Raw genomic sequence first — 17,546 nt, 5'->3', positions numbered from 1 at the left:
CAGCGCTCTCACTTCAAACGCGCTGCTCCCGCGGTCGCGCTTGCAAGGTCGCGCTGTCCCTCTCTCATCGTGCATTATAGATGGATTAGAGATGGCTGGACGTCCTGTACTCGTCTCCGGGGAGAAGGGTGATGGGACAGAGTGGACAAAGGAGATATAGATGTACAGTAGGGCATTGTAGAGAGCGGTTCACAAATCATATCCTCGAGAATGTATAAAGCCAAGATAGGAAAGGTGTTGTTAGTGATTTTTATGGAGGAAGTCGCTCTTTGGTGTTTGGGGAGCAAAAACCGTGTGAGGGTAATAGTGTGTTATAGTTTGTGGGGTGCTATGCGTGTGCTATACTAGGTACACAGCAAGCAATTGTTTTTGATGTTTTCATCAGTAGTAGATCTTATCATATCTATTTGTAAAGGTTTTACAACATAGTAACAAATCCCACATGCCTTTTTATATATTTATATCATGTTTAACTTTCCTTTAGCTTATATTTCTTTTATTCCCTCTGTGCTGTATAGCTACCAGACTCGGAGGTAACAAAATTCAGCCTTGCTGCGAAAACAAGTACTTTTCTATAAGACATGTTTATGTTAAAACGTGATACAGGCACTCTCCATGTTGGTTTATTTTCATTCGCTCGGCTCTGTTAATGCTTTTATTTGGATAACTTGTCTTCTCTGTGCAGTAGTTTTACTTACATATATTGGACACTGCTTCAGTGAGCTCATATGCATTCCTGTTATTCCCCTTTCTTTTCTTTGTTTTCATACAGGTTTATAGAGGCAAAGGTCTTATTTTTCCAACCATTTTTACCATTCAATTTTGGTAGGGAAGACAAAGTTTTTTTTTCTTAACCTGGTGAATCTATTGTAGTTCAACTATTGTAGCTCATTTTAGCAGAGAATGTCTAAAACTGGATATGCCATCGTTGATCGCTGAAACGTTTTAATGAAACTTAAAAACCCTGCCGCAGCTGATCTCCATGGTAACACAGGACAGTCAGCACCATACTATGGGAAAACAGCTTTTTTCAACAATCAATAACTTTCTCTAAAAGTTAAAACTGAAATTGTTAAACCAAATTCCCCCTTTGGCCAGCCCCATTTCCATGCACGCGGAAAGTTTCAAACATATACATGCCTGCTTTCAATCACCTGAGGACTTTATTTATTGTGTTGTGTTGGACCTGTAAGCTAATCAATGTTGCTAATCATTCAATCCAATCCAATTTCAGGATGCACTGATCCAATACTGGTATTGGATATCGAAGTCGATATTGGAAAAAAATACCATATCGTGTATCAGCTGCAAATAGCCAATACTAAACTGATACCCAGTTTTAGCTTCCAACATTTGAAAAAACACTACTTTCCCCAACTAAATCTCAGTGAACTTGGACATGCTGTGCCTCATTTTGAAGTTTAGAACCTGACGGATTAAATCACCGACTTAGTTTCAGTGCCAGTTTTTATCCTCCACAAACATAATGTTAATTGACGTGCAAAATGCTTCGGCTAGCGACAGCATGCTAATGCTAGTGCAAATACTAGCGTAAACTAATCAGAGCTGTTATAACTGGATCACCTAATAAAATGTAATAGACCACTGCTGGCGTGGCCAAGTGTTTGCTGTTAAAGAATAACTGATCTAACATATTATGTGAGTTGTTGATATTAATGTCATCTAAAGTCGGTCATAATGATATTTAGTGCAGAAAAGACCAGCGATCCATGTGTAATGTTTTTCCATTCGTTTATTAATAGATACAATTGATAATTCATCTGCAACATCTCCTTTGCAAGAAAAAGATACAACTTTATTGATCTCACAATGGAGAAAAGACAACCATTCACTCATTTCACTCCCAGCAGCTACTTTTAAGATGGTATCTTATATCGGAAGCAAAAAAGCTGGGTTGGTGCAGATCTAATCCAACTTTTTGTATAGAGCACCTTTCAACAACTCAAAGTGCTGCACAGACGAGAAATAAAATTTAAAACAAGAATAAGATAAGTGTTTCATTCAGCTTTGTTAGCATTTTAGGCAAAACACTTGATAAAATAGCTGTTTGTGTTTTTGTCCTTGAAGATGCTGCAGTGTTTTGCGCAGCAGACACCATGGTTGTTGTAATTCCTCTCTCTGGGGTTAGTAACGTTAGAAAGTTTGTGAGTTCAGTTCAGGTTCAGTTTAACATTTACATGGGCCAGTGTTTTTGTCACACGACTCTTAAAATCAACAAATACTGAGTGGTCCGTTGCAGTGGACGTTCCACCACGTCTCTGCTGTGAGCTCTTCATCTTAATTTGATGTGATCTCTTGTTGACAGATTCGTCGGGCCAAGTCACCTCCTCACCATTGGGTTCCCCGACGTCCCACAGAGGAATGCACCCGTCCCTGCTCAGCCCCAGCCCCATGGGTCCCGCGGGCTCTCTGCACTCTCCCATCAGCACCCTGAACTCGCCCATGAACGGCCTGGCCTCGCCCTTCTCGGTCATCAGCTCACCCATGGGACCCCACTCCATGACCTCCCCCGGCATGGGCTATGGGCCCAGCGTCAGCCCCCAGGTAAGGACCAGAGCCTTCGACCAGAGGCAGGGCTGTCTCTAGTTCTGTTTGGGTGACTCTTTTCACTTCTGGGTCTTGCTTTTACTTTAGGGAACTTTTGTTGACAAACTGCGGCGTTGTCAGGTGGTGATCGTCATTGACCTGAATTGGCGAGTCACTTCCTTTGCTTGTTGGTCATTAGGCGCCAATGCCCAAAAAAATCCAAAGTTGGATATTCAATTGACTGGAATGTTGCAGTCATTAAAAATATATAAAACGCATAGTAGGAACACTTCTCTTTTGCAACTGGAATTCTTTCACGTTAAAAGAAATAGTAAACTGAATAGTATTTGTCTAAGTACAAATTTAATTTTAGTGATTTAGGTTTGAATTTTAGAGTGATTTTAGCTTTATTTTGAAAACAACACACTGATAAATGTTTTGTTGGAGTCTGAAACTGACTATAGAATAAAGAAAACTACATCTCCTTAAGAAGATGGCGCATTGACAGACAAAAAAAAAAGAAGCTGAATCTTCCGCTACTGGGGACATGGTAGAAAAGTTAGATATACGTGAGCTGCTGTTAACAGAGTTTTATGCATACATCAAGCGCAGTCCCTTTGCATTCTGGCTTTTGGGAAGAGTGTGCATGTTCCCCCTGTGTCTCCATGTGGGTGTCAATTACTACAGCGGTTTCCTCAGAAAAAGAGTGATTGTGATTTGCTGAGGAGACTCTCCTCATTAAAGAAATAGGCCAGGGTTTTTCCATACTGAGATATGTTCTTACCTGAGCTTAGACGAGTTGATACGTACCTGTCTGGTCTTTGTGGGTGCCCGTAGAAGAGCTTGGTCGCTTCTAATTTCAACCACTTTGGAGCTATAGGAACACACTGGGAGAGGCCAAATGCAAGCAACATCTTTGGTCTTTTGGCGTGACTGAGGGCACACAGTTCTTCCACACTGGGATATGTTCTTACCTGAGCTTAGACGAGTGGATACGTACCCGTCTGGTCTTTGTGCGTGTCCGTGGAAGAGCTTGGTAGCTTCCAACTTCACCCCCGTTTGGAGCTATAGGAACACACTGGGAGAGGCCAAATGCTAACAACATCTTTGGTCATTCTGCATGACTGAGCGCACGCACAAAGACCAGACAGGTACGCATCAACTCGTCTAAGCTCAGGCAAAAACATATCTCAGTATGTAAAAACGGTGGCCTGTTCCATTAAAGCAATACTTAGTAACTTGAAGAGAAAAAAAAAAGACTGTCTGCCCTGATGAAGACCTAATCGGTCAAAACATGATGGTGTCCCTCGACAGTAAAGGATTTTTACTTGAAAGTCGGTTGTGCCTCGGACCTCCTTCTTTTTTATTTATTTTTTTATATGCATATTAAGCTTTTTGCACACAGATCCTTGAAGAACACCTGACTCTTAAATAAACCCAGTGCTCACTCGCCCTCTTAAATACTTAGTTAATGGAAGTGTTAATGGGATGATCGAGGGGTCTTCCATCTCCCCCTGGTGTCTAAGGCCAGAAAACCACAATTGCAACTTGACTGCCTACGGACCGGAGCAACCAATACACACTAATGGAATCGTGAAGAAGAAGCTTACAGGCTAACGGGCAAAGCTAACAGCGGGCTAGCGCCACTTAAACAGTATTTACAGCCAAGTTTGAGTGAAAAAAAACTATTTCCATTGTGTAATTGGATTTACAATATCCCTCTCTCCCTTCGCCTTTTCTGTCAGCGTAGTGTTTACTCTCAGGGACAATTAATAAGTTAAAAAAATCGCAACTTTCTACGACACCTGTAGTGGCACTATGGCCTCTAGGGGCACGAGTTACTTAGTACTGCTTTAAATACAGGTCAAGACTGAAACCTTCTGAAACAAAACAAAGCGTGATTTAAACCTCATACAAGGCAGTTTAGCATAATGGCGTTTAAGCTACTCCTGGAAATCAATGCCACATTTATATATTCTTTATTCTCCCTCCTAACAGATGCACTTTTTATTTTTTACAACATTGGTTCTGTTTACCTACTACAACACTAAGGAAAGGCTATGTCATTTATCTCATCAAATTGCAAACACTTAGGCTGCTGTTTTCTAAACCATAATCACTGCATTTAGCCCCATTATGACCCATTACAATCTTATTTAGTCAATAGTTTATGCGGTCTTTTCTCAGCCTGTCTCAAACTGCTCCCCCTCTGTTTCTGTCTTGTCCCAGCCATTTCTACGCTGTTAATAACCCCCCCTGTTTCATTGCTATATAAAACTCCCGCACAATTAGAACTTCAAAGCCAGGAGTGACCCAGATTCCCATGTGGAAGCGTATCTAATATTGAAACGTGTCCCCTGTTACGTACTGTAGCAGCTCTTCTTTCAGCTGTACAGTGAGTCGTGTACAGTGAACTCTGCTCTTCCAGAAATAAATGCATTAGCAACACTTTATAATAACTCGGCACTATTACGCATTTGTTACACATTTCTTACAGCATCGCCAGTTTACCAACACTTAACACATACAGTGTGTATCAGTGTCTAGTTATTATGAAATGTTATGTTATTTTCTAGAGGTACAGCAGATAGCAGTTTACATCCTTTGATTGGTGATAATCCCCTTTTAATTCTGAAGTGATGTGGGATTTACAAAAGTAATGGTTTCCATTGTTGTAATCTATTGTTTTATCAGATGTATCAGGGATTATACAGGGCTTAACGCCCACATGATGCCCGTATTCTGTAGTTTAATGCCACAAACAAAAAAAAAGCAAAAAGACTCACAAACATTTAATCAACCAGATGAAAGAGAATTGGGAACAAATCAGGCAACTTTATAGCAAAAATATGTGGTCAATTTGAGCCAAAACTGCAACTGAATACTTTTTAGACCATGATTTAGATATTTTGATGAACTTGAACAGTAAAAATGTTGAGCAATGCTATAATTTTCCAATACATTTCAATTTAATGCCAGGTTGAATCCAGTTTAATGCTTTTTAATGACATGTTTAATGATATTAGATATTGACACAAAATATTTAATGACCTGTAATGGTTTTTTTTAATGCCCCATGGAAACCCATATAGAGTAGCCAAAATATTTACTCAAGTAAGAAATTAGTTTACTGAAGTACCATTAAAAAGTAGTTACCGAAATGAATCTCAACTCTCAATCTCTCAACAAAAAAAAAGTAAATAAAGAAAATGTTCCTAGAGTACTGGGCGGACTGGCCACATTCTGGGAGAGCACAGAAGGCTGGAGGGCCTCTCAGTGTTCTCCTTATGCACACATCAGGCCAGGGGGTGAAGCAGCAGATACGAAGTAGAGAAACTGCTAGCTCTGACTACTCTGCAGTCATGATGATCCACGATCAGAACAGAGAGACAGGAGACTTTTCGAAAGGCGGAGAAGTGGAGGTGCAGGCAGTTAGCAGCGCCGTTGGGCCGGCAGCAGGCAGAGGCGGAGCAGAGAGGCCCTGGTGCAGGCAGGTGTGATCGCAAGAGAGTCACCCAAACACAAGGGCAAGGCTTAACACAGAGCAGTCATGGAGAAATGGGTGGACACAAAGAAGAAAGATGGAAGGGCTGGCAGAAACAAAGAGAAAAGAGACTGATTTCCCTGACAAGTGAGGCCACACAGTTTAGAAAGTTAAACTGTTTACTAGTAGCAGCAGAGCCACCACTGACACCACAGCTCCAGAGGATGAAGTTGTTAGTGCAGCCGCTCATTATCTGACACCAGCATGAGAGCGAGCCGTGAGTCACAGTGTAGAAGCAGAATAAATGGAAGAGCACTGTTGGTTTAAAAGCACTGAAATACAAATAATTTCTCCATTATTCATTTAACAGCTCTGTTGTTATTAATTAGTGACAGAATACCATGATTGGAAATGCCAAAAAAAAGAAAAGAAAAAAGGTCATGCAACACAAACAATATATGTTTAAGTTCGACATGAAGCTTTTGTAACTTTAAAATGTACTCACATTGGCAGTAAAAGTAAAAAGTAATGAATAATACAACTATTAATAACTACAGTTACTTCAAAAGGTTGCAGAGGCGGTATATCACACACATTCTGGCAACATACTGTAGTACGTTTAATATGTACTTTGAACCTTTGTTGCATTCTAACAAGAGCAGCCTGTGTGGATGATGCCGTTGCAGTTTCTTTGCAGTTGTGTGTGTGTGTTGTTGTTGTTTTTTACGAGGCCAACATTACACGTTTGATGTTACAGTAATCAGAAGAAGGCACGCACAATTAACTTTTACACTTACCACTAACAAGCACGTACACTTGGGCTTGGGTTTGGGAGAAAGTGACAGTTGAAATAGAGAAAACCAAGTCGTGCCTTAAAATCATTCTTTGTATAATGACGTTTTTTGCTTCTCTTATTTCACCCGGACGTTTGGATAAAGTTGCTGTTGTTGCTGTTTTGTGGAACGCCACATTTGACAGCTAAGACCTAAAAACATATTTAAACAGATCTTTTTTCTTGCATTGTTGACGCATTGTAGTCACTATTTTGACATTTCTTTTGATTTCTTTTTTCTTTTTTCTTTTTTTTTCCACACATTTTTGCCACCTTTTCATTTTTTTTTGCTATTTTTCATCGCTTTTTTTCATCACTTTTTCATCACTTTTTCATCACTTTTTTGTCACTCTTTTGTCACTTTTTCAACAATTTTTCATCACTTTTTTATCACTTTTTCATCTCTTTTTTTTCACTTTTTCATGGCTTTTTGTCACTTTTTTATCACTTTTTTGTCACTCTTTTGTCACTTTCAACAATTTTTCATGGCTTTTTTGTCACTTTTTCATCACTTTTTTGTCACTTTTTCAACAATTTTCATCACATTTTTGTCACTTTTTTTAATCACTTTTTCATCTCTTTTTTGTCACTTTTTCAACAATTTTTCATCACTTTATCATCACTTTTTTTGTTTCTTTTTGTCACTTTTTCATGGCTTTTTTGTCACTTTTTAATCACTTTTTTGTCACTTTTTCAACAATTTTTCATCACTTTTTGTCACTTTTTTATCACTTTTTCATCTCTTTTTTGTCACTTTTTCGTGGCTTTTTCGTCACTTTTTTGTCACTCTTTTGTCACTCTTTTGTCACTTTTTCAACAATTTTTCATCACTTTTTCATCACTTTTTTTTATCACTTTTTCATGGCTTTTTTGTCACTTTTTTGTCTGTTTTTCTTTGGTCGCTCTTTTGTCGTGTTTTTGTCACTGTTTTTGTCACACTTTTGTCAGTCTTTTGTTGCGTTTTGTGTCATCTTTGTCGCTGTATTTTGCTGTTTCTCAACACCACAACATCTGACGTGCACTTCCAGCACCACAGAAAAGTCTGATCTGCAGGCCAGTGCTCGCGAAACCCATCTCCACATCTTGAGCCAGGACAAAGGAGTCTCAAATTGGAGCATATTGTGCATGTTTTAGGCAGCCAGGCAGCTCAAGCAAACAACGTGCACGGTCTGTGAAATCAAACCCGGGCCCACCAAGTTTCACAAGGCCAAGTGTAACAGCCTCGATTAGGAATTTTGGAGCTGAAACACGCCGTCGCAGCCCTGGTAATTGTCAATGAGAATCCTTGAAACAAAAGAAACACGGCTCCCTCGCCACCCGGACATCAAAGCCCCTCAGATGACAATGCGATGAAAAGCTGCAGACAGTTTCAACAATGGTTCCTTTCTCGCTCCACTCCTGCGACTTTCCAAAACCCAAACCACATGTTAGGAATGACTCGCTTTTTTATCAACAGCCAATTCCTACACCCCGCAAATTCTACCCACCCCCCAGACTGTGCGCCGGACACTTTGGTTAAGAGTGTGTAGTGTCGGTGTCGTCTCGCCTGCATCGATGGTGAGAGGAGCTTTTTGGGGGCTCACGAAACACGCCGTTTTAAAATGAACAATATCAAAATAGACTTTATATTGAACATTATATGGTATTGTTTTGCTTCTGCGTTTTCGTTTTGCGGAATGGAAAGTGTCAAAGCCAATCAATCCATTGTCTGTTTTGTTTTTTGGCGCCCAACCGGCATTTATCACAGCGCCGTTGATTTGTTAGCCTGCCGTTGACTGAAAATGGTGGCTTATACCTCGTTTTTTACCTTGTGATTTACCCCTGCTGCCAAATAATATGTAGGACAAGCAGTGCAGTGTCTTTTCTGTACATATATAAATGAAGGCGAGACAGGTGAATAGGGGAAAACAATACGTGACATCAATTTGAAATTTATGAGGAAATATGAGGAAAAAAATATACAGCAAGTTTTCTGTCATTTTATGTTTTCATATAAAAATAAGAAATGTATGCCTAAATATGCCTAAAAATGGTGACAATTGCCTGTATTTTCAGCGACAAAATCTAAATAATGGATTGACCCAAGTTTAAATTTATTGCACTGTTTTGTATGCATATTAGTTTTTGAATAAGCTATTGATAAGTGAAAAAATATGTAAGAAATAAAAAAAAATGGTGTCCAAAGCGCAATAAATCAGGCTAGGAATAAGTGTTAGTAATAAAAATAAAAAAATCTTGAAAAAAAACCTTCAGAATATTGGAGTCCACTCAAGTGGTGAGGTTGTTGCATGAGTGGAGCAAAAACCTCATGTTGAGAAAAGCGGCCCTGAAGTTTTGTAACATTTCTCTTACTAGCTTCTCTTGGTAATTTTCTTTTGTACGAGTGGTTCCCAGAAAGGAAATGACCATATTTGGATAATAGCTTCATCTCAGGCACCTTGTAAAAGATGTCAGTATCTGCAAGGCGACGTTGTTGCTACTTCCGGGATATCTACAAAACGAAATAAAATAAGCGTTGTACGTGGTTTTGTCTTTTTTATGAAGGGAGAAAACTAGCTAAAAGTGTGGCCGCCTTTGCTCTGCCCGATCCCGTCAGACCTCGGAGGCTAAGCAGGGAAGGGCCTGGCAGGACTTGGATGGGAGACCGTTTGGTGAATGTAGTGAGTGTGTGAGTGGTTGGTGGTGGGGGCTGATGTGCACAGACTGGTGGCCTCGCTTATCATCACCGAGTATGGAGTGAATGAATAATGCACCAAATTGTGAAGTGACTTTGAGCGTCTTTAAAAGCGCTATATAAGACTAATGCATTATTATTGTTATTATTATTATTATTATTATCAAAGATTTCCAAATTGATCACTGCGTGAAAAATGTGTGTTGGTTTGGGGTGTTTGCAAGGCTGTCTGGTGCGTCGGGTCACCGGCCGGATAGAAATATGTGGATGGGGTTTGGTTTGTGGGTAGAATTTGGTGTAATAAGTAACATGTTGAGATCTGAGACGCTGCGTCTGGAAATGATCGGAAGTCATTTTGGAGTTATTTTGACAATAGGGTTTCGTCTTAACAGTGCTGCACAGATGAGCATTTTATCCTCCTTTTGGGTCCTGCTCTGTTGTCCTTGTGTTTATGATACTAGAACAATGGAAACGTCTATGTTGTGGATTCAGTTTAACTGACAGTATCTTGTCTTGGATTATTTCTAGAGATTTGTATGTATATTTTATTGCATTTATTTCTTTATTGAACTGCATTTTTTTCATCATGTTCCCCCTCTGCACTTATGGACATTAATTATATCATCTATGAACAGGCATCCTAAACCAACCACAAATCCTCCTCTAAAATGGCCCCACAAAAATGCCCCTAACCCTTGTACGAGCTATGCAACATGCTTTTATTAAGTTATAAAAGAGCATCAGGCATTATGTCATGGTTCGCTCATGTTTAGCGAGGAGTCGCTAGGAGACAGAAACACAACACTAGTGGACACATACAAGTGAGAAGACGAAGGGGGTACATATAGGGACAAAGCTCTGGAGCAGAGGTTCTCAAACTTTCCACGTAAAGATGACATCAGGACTAGATAAGGACACAATAAAGGACTTTGAAATAGATCGAATTGAATGATATCTTGTGTACAACATGTCTAAACCAGAAAACATGAATGCTTGGGAAGTCACTGAATACATGTATTTCGAACGCATATTTTGGATAACTGTACTCTGGTACAGTTACTTTTCAAAAAATGTAAAGAATACATTACACTACATTTCAGTTTCACATTCATAACATCAATAAGAAAGAAGAAAGTTTTTTGCATTCAAAATTATTGGTAAATAAGTTCATGACCGGCATTATAACAAGTGTAAGTCTAAACATCTTCTTAATCATACACCACTTTTGAGCATTAATATTATGCAAATCAACATAACAGTATTCTAAATATTCAGAATACAGTACTCTGATTGGACAAAAATACATTTTGCGGCGAGTGTTCATTCATCTGTAACTAAAGACAAATTCAATGTAGGGCTGGGCGATATGGACAAAATATAAAATCTCGATTTTTTTTCCCTCAGTTTGGACGATTACGATTCTAATAGTTTTTTTTATTGGAAATAATAAAGGTCTCCTGAAGAAAACTGCTCAGCGTTCTGCTCATTAATACTTAGATGTTATTTCTGTTTTAAATATTCTAAGTCTGCTCTCAAAAGTAAAACTTCTTAATTATCCTTTAGTTTTATCACCCTCGAGCTCAGCTGTGATTGACAACCGTCTCCGTGGAGCCTCAGGGGGAAAGGGGCGGAGTTAGGTGCTGCAGCAGCTCAGAGCATGGCTCGGCGTGACAGAAGGGGGGATGAGCAGACCGGGGGGAAGAAAACTCCATGGTGCACAATGAAAACACAACACGCGGCCTTTGTAAAGCAGCAGATCGTTAGACAGTCGCTGGCCGGGTTCCACTGGTGTCATTCAGCGCTCATCAGGACATGGAGCGGTGGACACAATTTTACGATTTTTCCACATCGTCTGTATATTAAAAGCATGAATTACAACGAAAACTATCTCGAGACAAGTGTATAGTACTTTAGCGCACAGTGACAGCATGGTAAAACTATGGAACTAATGTGTTTTTTTTTTTACCTCCCCTCTGAAATGACCGGGATGCCTCTTTTCCCCTTTGAACTCTCATACCTCGGTACAGTAATAGCCATGACATCATAGGATTTGGCGTTGTGCTGGCGGGACAAAGGAGCAGTGTGTGTGCCCCCCTGAGAACAGTTAAGTCCCGCGACGTCAATCATCCCCCTCCCGCAGACAGAGGTCTTCTGAGTCACAGCTGTCTCCAGGTAGTAATTAGGAGCCCTCTTTCCTCGGCCCCCCCCCTTTGCCCTTTTCCTGTGTGGAGGAGGAAGTGTGACCAACGTGCACAAGTCATTCAGCAGGGCATTTAAAAGAATTGACCGTCTTCCTTTCTGGAAATACACGGTGAATTTATTGAGGTTTCGCAGGTAAAAAAGAAAAGGGATTTCCATTGTGGTTTGCTTTTTTTTGTTTTGTTTTATTTGATGTCAGTTTTATCAGTTGTCTGCAAAACGTGTTCAAATGACAATTATTTGTGTACGTCATGCACCAAAGCTCATCTCTGACATAGTGGGCTTCTGTTTGAGCTGTGCTTTTGATGACTGAAAGCATTTTGTCTGTGCTCGTTGCTTTTGATTACATTTTTCATATTTACTATTGATTTTATTTGCATTTTGAGTAAAATTCCATGCAGCCTGCTTTTAAGACAATACATTCCCATAAAACCTTGTAGAAACATATCCAATATCCTGGAACCGTTCATGAGCGTGAGGCAACACACAGTGGTTCAATGGTTAGAAGAGCACACGACTCAAGAGGTCAGTTAGATTCTAAAGCCAGTGCGATCTTTGGAGTCTTTCGGATCTTTCTGGTCTCATGTATGTTTTGTTTGCCTATAAAGCGTCCTGGTGTCTTACAAGCGCTATACAAGTACTAAGAATCATTATTTTTATTCAGTCTGCTAGCAAGGGTCCCTCGGAGCCCCAAGCAAAAGTTCACCGAGGACCCTGCTATAGTAACATTAGACTAAAAACTATGACCACTATTATTCCATCATAAATCAGTGCTTTAGTGCGATCAATACTGGGTCATTCCACAAATACGCCTGATTCAGCAGCTACTGAGAATCAGAGTGAAAAATCTTTAAAGTCATTCAAAACAGGATGATGCCGAATGTAAGCTAACATCTCATAGCACTCATGGCATCAATCTTTTAGCTTACAATTTGCTGGGACATTTTTAAAGTTGCAAAGAAACCTCAATGTGCGTTCCGTTAAGGAGGCTCCGCTCGTGACCGTGGCTAAAAAAAAACATGAATAAATCTCCACAAAAACCACGGTAGATGTGGATAATGAAATGTGAAAACACTCAGAGGTGCAGAGTGAGAATGGAAGTTCCAAAAACATGTGAAATCCTTTCCGTGGAAACCAGAAGCCAGTTACATCCGGAAAATAGCACATATACGCATGCATGTCTACCGGGAGAGGGGAGGAGGAGCTAGAGCTGGTCACATGACAACTCCCATAATGCATTTAGCATAAGTTTCTCTCAGAATAGAAGGCTGACGTTCTCTGGGTCTTTATGGGTGTTACAATAAACTGAGTTATGAGTAAAAAGTATGTCCACTACCAGTGGCGTGCATTTTGAGGGACAGGTGCTCATCCAAGACAAAACGGCACAACCGCCGGAAAAAAAAAGGTGATTTTTCTGTAACTAGTGACACTAACAGACCATTGATTAAGACAGCAATATAAAGTGTCCAATTATGTGGACCTAATAATAAACTAGATGTTCTTTAGAGGACGATGTAAGACTATCACAAGGCTCTGCACTTAAGTCTAGCACAAATACAAATAAATGATGCAAAGGTACTAGAGTGCGGATCGGGCCGTTTTTTTCTGTCCGAGCCCGGCCCTCGTCCGACAGAGCAGTGATCAAATCCGAACCGAGCCCGACAAGCATTAAGATATTTGTGTCCGAGTCCGACCGAGCCCGACACATTTAAAATCACAATATTTCCATAAGCCTAATGACACAGTAGGATACGATACTGTTTGTGTGGAAAAAGTCAGATTTTATCCATCAAAAGGCATTCGGAACGTCAACACAGATGAGCGGAGCACGCGCGGCCGCACGCACGCACGCACGTAGGCTACGCGGAGCAACAGTTTTACCTGTGCGGTCACTACACGTGTTTCGTTGTCACAGCAGTTCACAACTTCTTAAAAGCATTACTGCGTGCGCACTGCGCAGTGCATAAGCGGGTTTAAATGCCGCATCTTCTGTTTATTTATTTATTTAGTTTAATGACAAATGAACGCTTGCAATGCATGAAATGAAACAGACCCATTTAATTTTAATTTTTTATTATCGTGCTGATGTGTCCGAGTCCGACCCGAGCCCGAAAATAAGCTCTAAATATTTGTCCGAGTCCGACCGAGCCCGTCGGGTTCCGACGGGTCCCGTCGGACGTCGGACGGGTTGCAGCACTCTAAAAGGTACTATAGCCGACCCTTAAAACATCTGGCTTGTCAATATCATTGCTTTGTCCGTGTCAAAAATACCTTAAATAACAATAATCCTGGGCTGTTCATGTTCCTGTGCTCCTCCCACAGACAACAGTGCCCAGAACCCAGGCACCTCCTCACAGTTCTCTCTCCTCCTCACCCTTCTCTCTCCTCCAGCTCACACTGCTCTGGCCCTGGTCTACGCTCAGCCCGGGCCCTACAGCTCATTTTCAGAACATTTTATAGCGTGACAAAACAGAACCGCTAAAGTTACTGACTTGTTACCGCTGACTTTGTCCGGACGGTCTCGACACGCGTGGCGGCGCTGACGTCCTCGCCCTGACGGCCCTTTCGTTTCCTTTCGTTTCCTTTCGTTTCCTTTCCCCTTAATAATCCAGTCATGTCGCGCTGGCTCGGTCATAAAGTTATCGAATTTACTCAGTTTACTTTACTCCCGCGTCTCACAGTGATGTAGCTGTAGCTGTACCATCGCCTCAAACGGGGGGGACGCGGGAACAGCACAGCTGCCCTTATTGATCAGGAGCGTCAGCGCCGCCTCCGCTCGAGAGGCAGAGGAGGAATGAACCGCGATATGAAGTTGCTGAACATTAAAACTGTATTTTCAGCACATGTTGGCTCAGTAGGGCAAATATCTAACAACAATAAAAGAAATAATAATTAATATTGGGGAGAAAAAAACAGGTCTTGAGAAGGGCACTTATAAAGGCACTTGGGCTCTATCTGTGCACGTCCCTGTCCACTACTGATTATACATTTTCAGGTGACTCTGTATGAGGGGTAAAAATAGACAGTACTAGTGGTCAGATGATGTCATTGCAGCACCAACATTATTTACAGTAGTATACCATATAAAGTGCGTGATAGTGGTAAGCTAAGAATGGCTCGCAGGGGCCCTTGTACAACTGGGGGCCCCAAGTGGCTGCCTGCCTTGTCTAACGGCAAGCTACGCCTCTGTTATTGTGAGCCCGGAGTCTGTCCTGTTTTTGCTTGTGCTATAACTTAATCTCCGACAAAAGGTTCTGATCTCACGTCGCCTTCATCTCAGTCAGCGAATATTTTCCCGGTTACCAAACGCGTCTCCAACACAAATAGGCACACCACATTTTGCCGGGCCCCGCAGTGACACGTCGCACAGTTTCTAGAAGTCGCAGGTGCAAGGAACAACATTAGTTTAGGGTTTCAAAGATCAGCCTTCTAAAGTGGGCTGCTGTGCGCTGGTTAGAATACCTTTGGGGTAACAATTATTTTAGAGCCCCGAGTTTGTCCTTCAGGCTGCAGCGCGATCTGACGAACTCTTCACACTTGTGGGACGGAGGAAGGAAGACGAGGCGAGGCGGCTGCAGGGCTTTGCAAACACAAACATTTTTTGACATGGACTTTAAAACTTTATTTAAAAAAAAAGGGAAGACGGCACCACCAAATGCCAACAAGTTCATTTTATCTGTTCCTGCGCGGCATGTGGCGAGGGCTGCCTGGCTCTGAGCTGTCGACTGCAACGTCTGCCTATGCTAAAACTCCTTCCGCCGGGAGAGTAAGGAGGAGCTCTATTAGCATTGACAGGAGGAAATCATTTCAGCATAAGACGTGCTTTGAGGGAGTTAAGGCTGCTTAGGAAGTTTTCATGAACGTTTTTTTTTATCGAGTCGGTAGGCCTCATTAATAATTTTTAACTAGGGTTTGGGGATTTAAAGGAAAGAGGGGGAGGATGGGAGAATGTAGGGGTAATAATAAATCAGATACTCGGAGGCCACTCTTCTGCAATTCTAATAGTCTGCAGAATTATGCAGAAACACTCTCAATTTGTAATTAAAATCAAATGCAGCGCTACTCTTTGTTTCGCTCTACCTTGTATTTCTTCGCAAGGCTCCTACATGATACACGCTCACACCGGGGCACAGAGAGCATTATAAAACATGAAGGACAAGAAGTCTTGTTTACTGCAGGCTTCAGAGATACACAATGATATACAGTGCCTCTCGTAAGTATTCATACACCTTGAGCTTTTGCACATTTTGTCATGTTTACAACTCTAAACATAAAGATTTTATTTTGATTTTTTTTACTGAACGTTCACACACAAGTAACCGACAACTGTGAAGTGAAAGCAAAATGATACATGGTTCTGTTATTTTTCCAAAAATAGAAAAGTGAAAAGTGGGGCGTGCATAAGTATTCATACAGCATTTTCTGAGTGCATTAAATTGCCTTTATAATATTCCTAATGACTCCAGAATGTTCACACCTTGGCCTAATGGTTAAATAGAGGTCACCTGTGTGTAATCTACTCTCAGTATAATTTCAGCTGTTCTTTTAGGCCCTCAGAGCTGTGGTCGGAGTGTATTGGTCACTAAACAGCATTATGGAGGCCAAGGAGCACCAGAGAGGTCAGGGATAAAGCTGTGGAGAAGTTTAAAGCAGCATTAAGTTATACAAAGATTTCCCAAGATTTAAACATCTCCCGGAGCAACTGTTCAATCCATCATTCAGAAATGCAAAGAGTATAGCACCACTGCAAACTTACCAAGACACGGCTGTTCACGTAAACTAACAAACTGAACAAGGAGGACACTGGTAAGAAATGCAACCAAGTGCCCCAAGATAACTCTGGAGGAGCTGTGAAGTCCTGCCGCTGAGCTGGGGGAATCTGTACATGGGACAAGTCGTATCTACACAAATCTGGCCTTCATGGACGAGTGGAAGAAGAAAGCCATTATTGAAAGGAGGCCATAAGAAATCCCGTTTGAAGTTTGCTAGAAGTCATATGGAGGACACAGCTCCATGTGGAAGAAGGAGCTTTGGTCAGATGAGACAAAAATTGAACTTTTTGGCCCAAATGCAAAACGTTATGTATGGAGCAAACCTAACACTGCTCATCGTCCTGAGTGCACCATCCCCAATGTCAAATATACGGGGGGGGAGCATCATGCTGTGGGGCTGCTTTTCCTCAGCGGGGACTGGGGAGATTGTAAGAATAGTTGTGATGATGGATGGAGCCAAATACAGAGACATTTTGGAGGAAAACCTGCTGGAGTCAGCAAGAGAACTGAGGCTGGGGCGGAGATTCACCTTCCAGCAGGACAATGACCCGGAGCACAAAGCTAAATCTTCAATGGAATGGTTTAATAAAAACATATTAATGTGTTAGAATGGCTCAGTCAAAGTCCTGACCTAAATCCTATTGAAAATCTGTGGAATAATGTGAAAACTGCTGTTCACAAACACTCTCCTTCTAATGTGACAGAGCTTGAGTTGTTTTGTAAAGATGAATGGGCTAAAATGTCGGTCTCTACATGTGCAAATCTTGTAGAGTCAAACCCCAAAAGACTTGTGCTGTTATTACAGCAAAAGGGGGTTCCACAAAGTATTCATGCGTGCTGTATGAATACCTATGCACGCCCCACTTTTCACTTTTCTATTTTTTTAAAAATAACAGAATCATGTATCATTTCGCTTTCACTTCACAGTTGTCTGTTACTTGTGTGTGAACGTTCAGTAAAAAAATCAAAATAAAATCTTTATGTTTAGAGTTGTAAACATGACAAAATGTGCAAAAGTTCAAGGTGTATGAATACTTT

At 41.1% G+C, this 17,546-nt stretch overlaps 1 protein-coding gene across 4 annotated transcripts in view; it reads left to right on the top strand.

Annotated features, from left to right (window-relative positions):
- Positions 1–17,546, top strand: part of rxraa (retinoid X receptor, alpha a) — a 184,021-nt gene that overhangs the window by 111,109 nt on the left and 55,366 nt on the right. For all 4 annotated transcript variants that reach the window (XM_079582616.1, XM_079582615.1, XM_079582614.1 and 1 more), the window contains exon 3: positions 2,327–2,565. In XM_079582616.1, the coding sequence (XP_079438742.1) occupies positions 2,327–2,565 (239 nt within the window). The remainder of the gene's footprint in view (positions 1–2,326; positions 2,566–17,546) is intronic.

Source organism: Gobius niger, assembly GCF_951799975.1.
Source record: "Gobius niger genome assembly, chromosome: 2".
NCBI classification, from domain to species: domain Eukaryota; kingdom Metazoa; phylum Chordata; class Actinopteri; order Gobiiformes; family Gobiidae; genus Gobius; species Gobius niger.
This window is presented reverse-complemented; position numbering and strand designations above follow the sequence as displayed.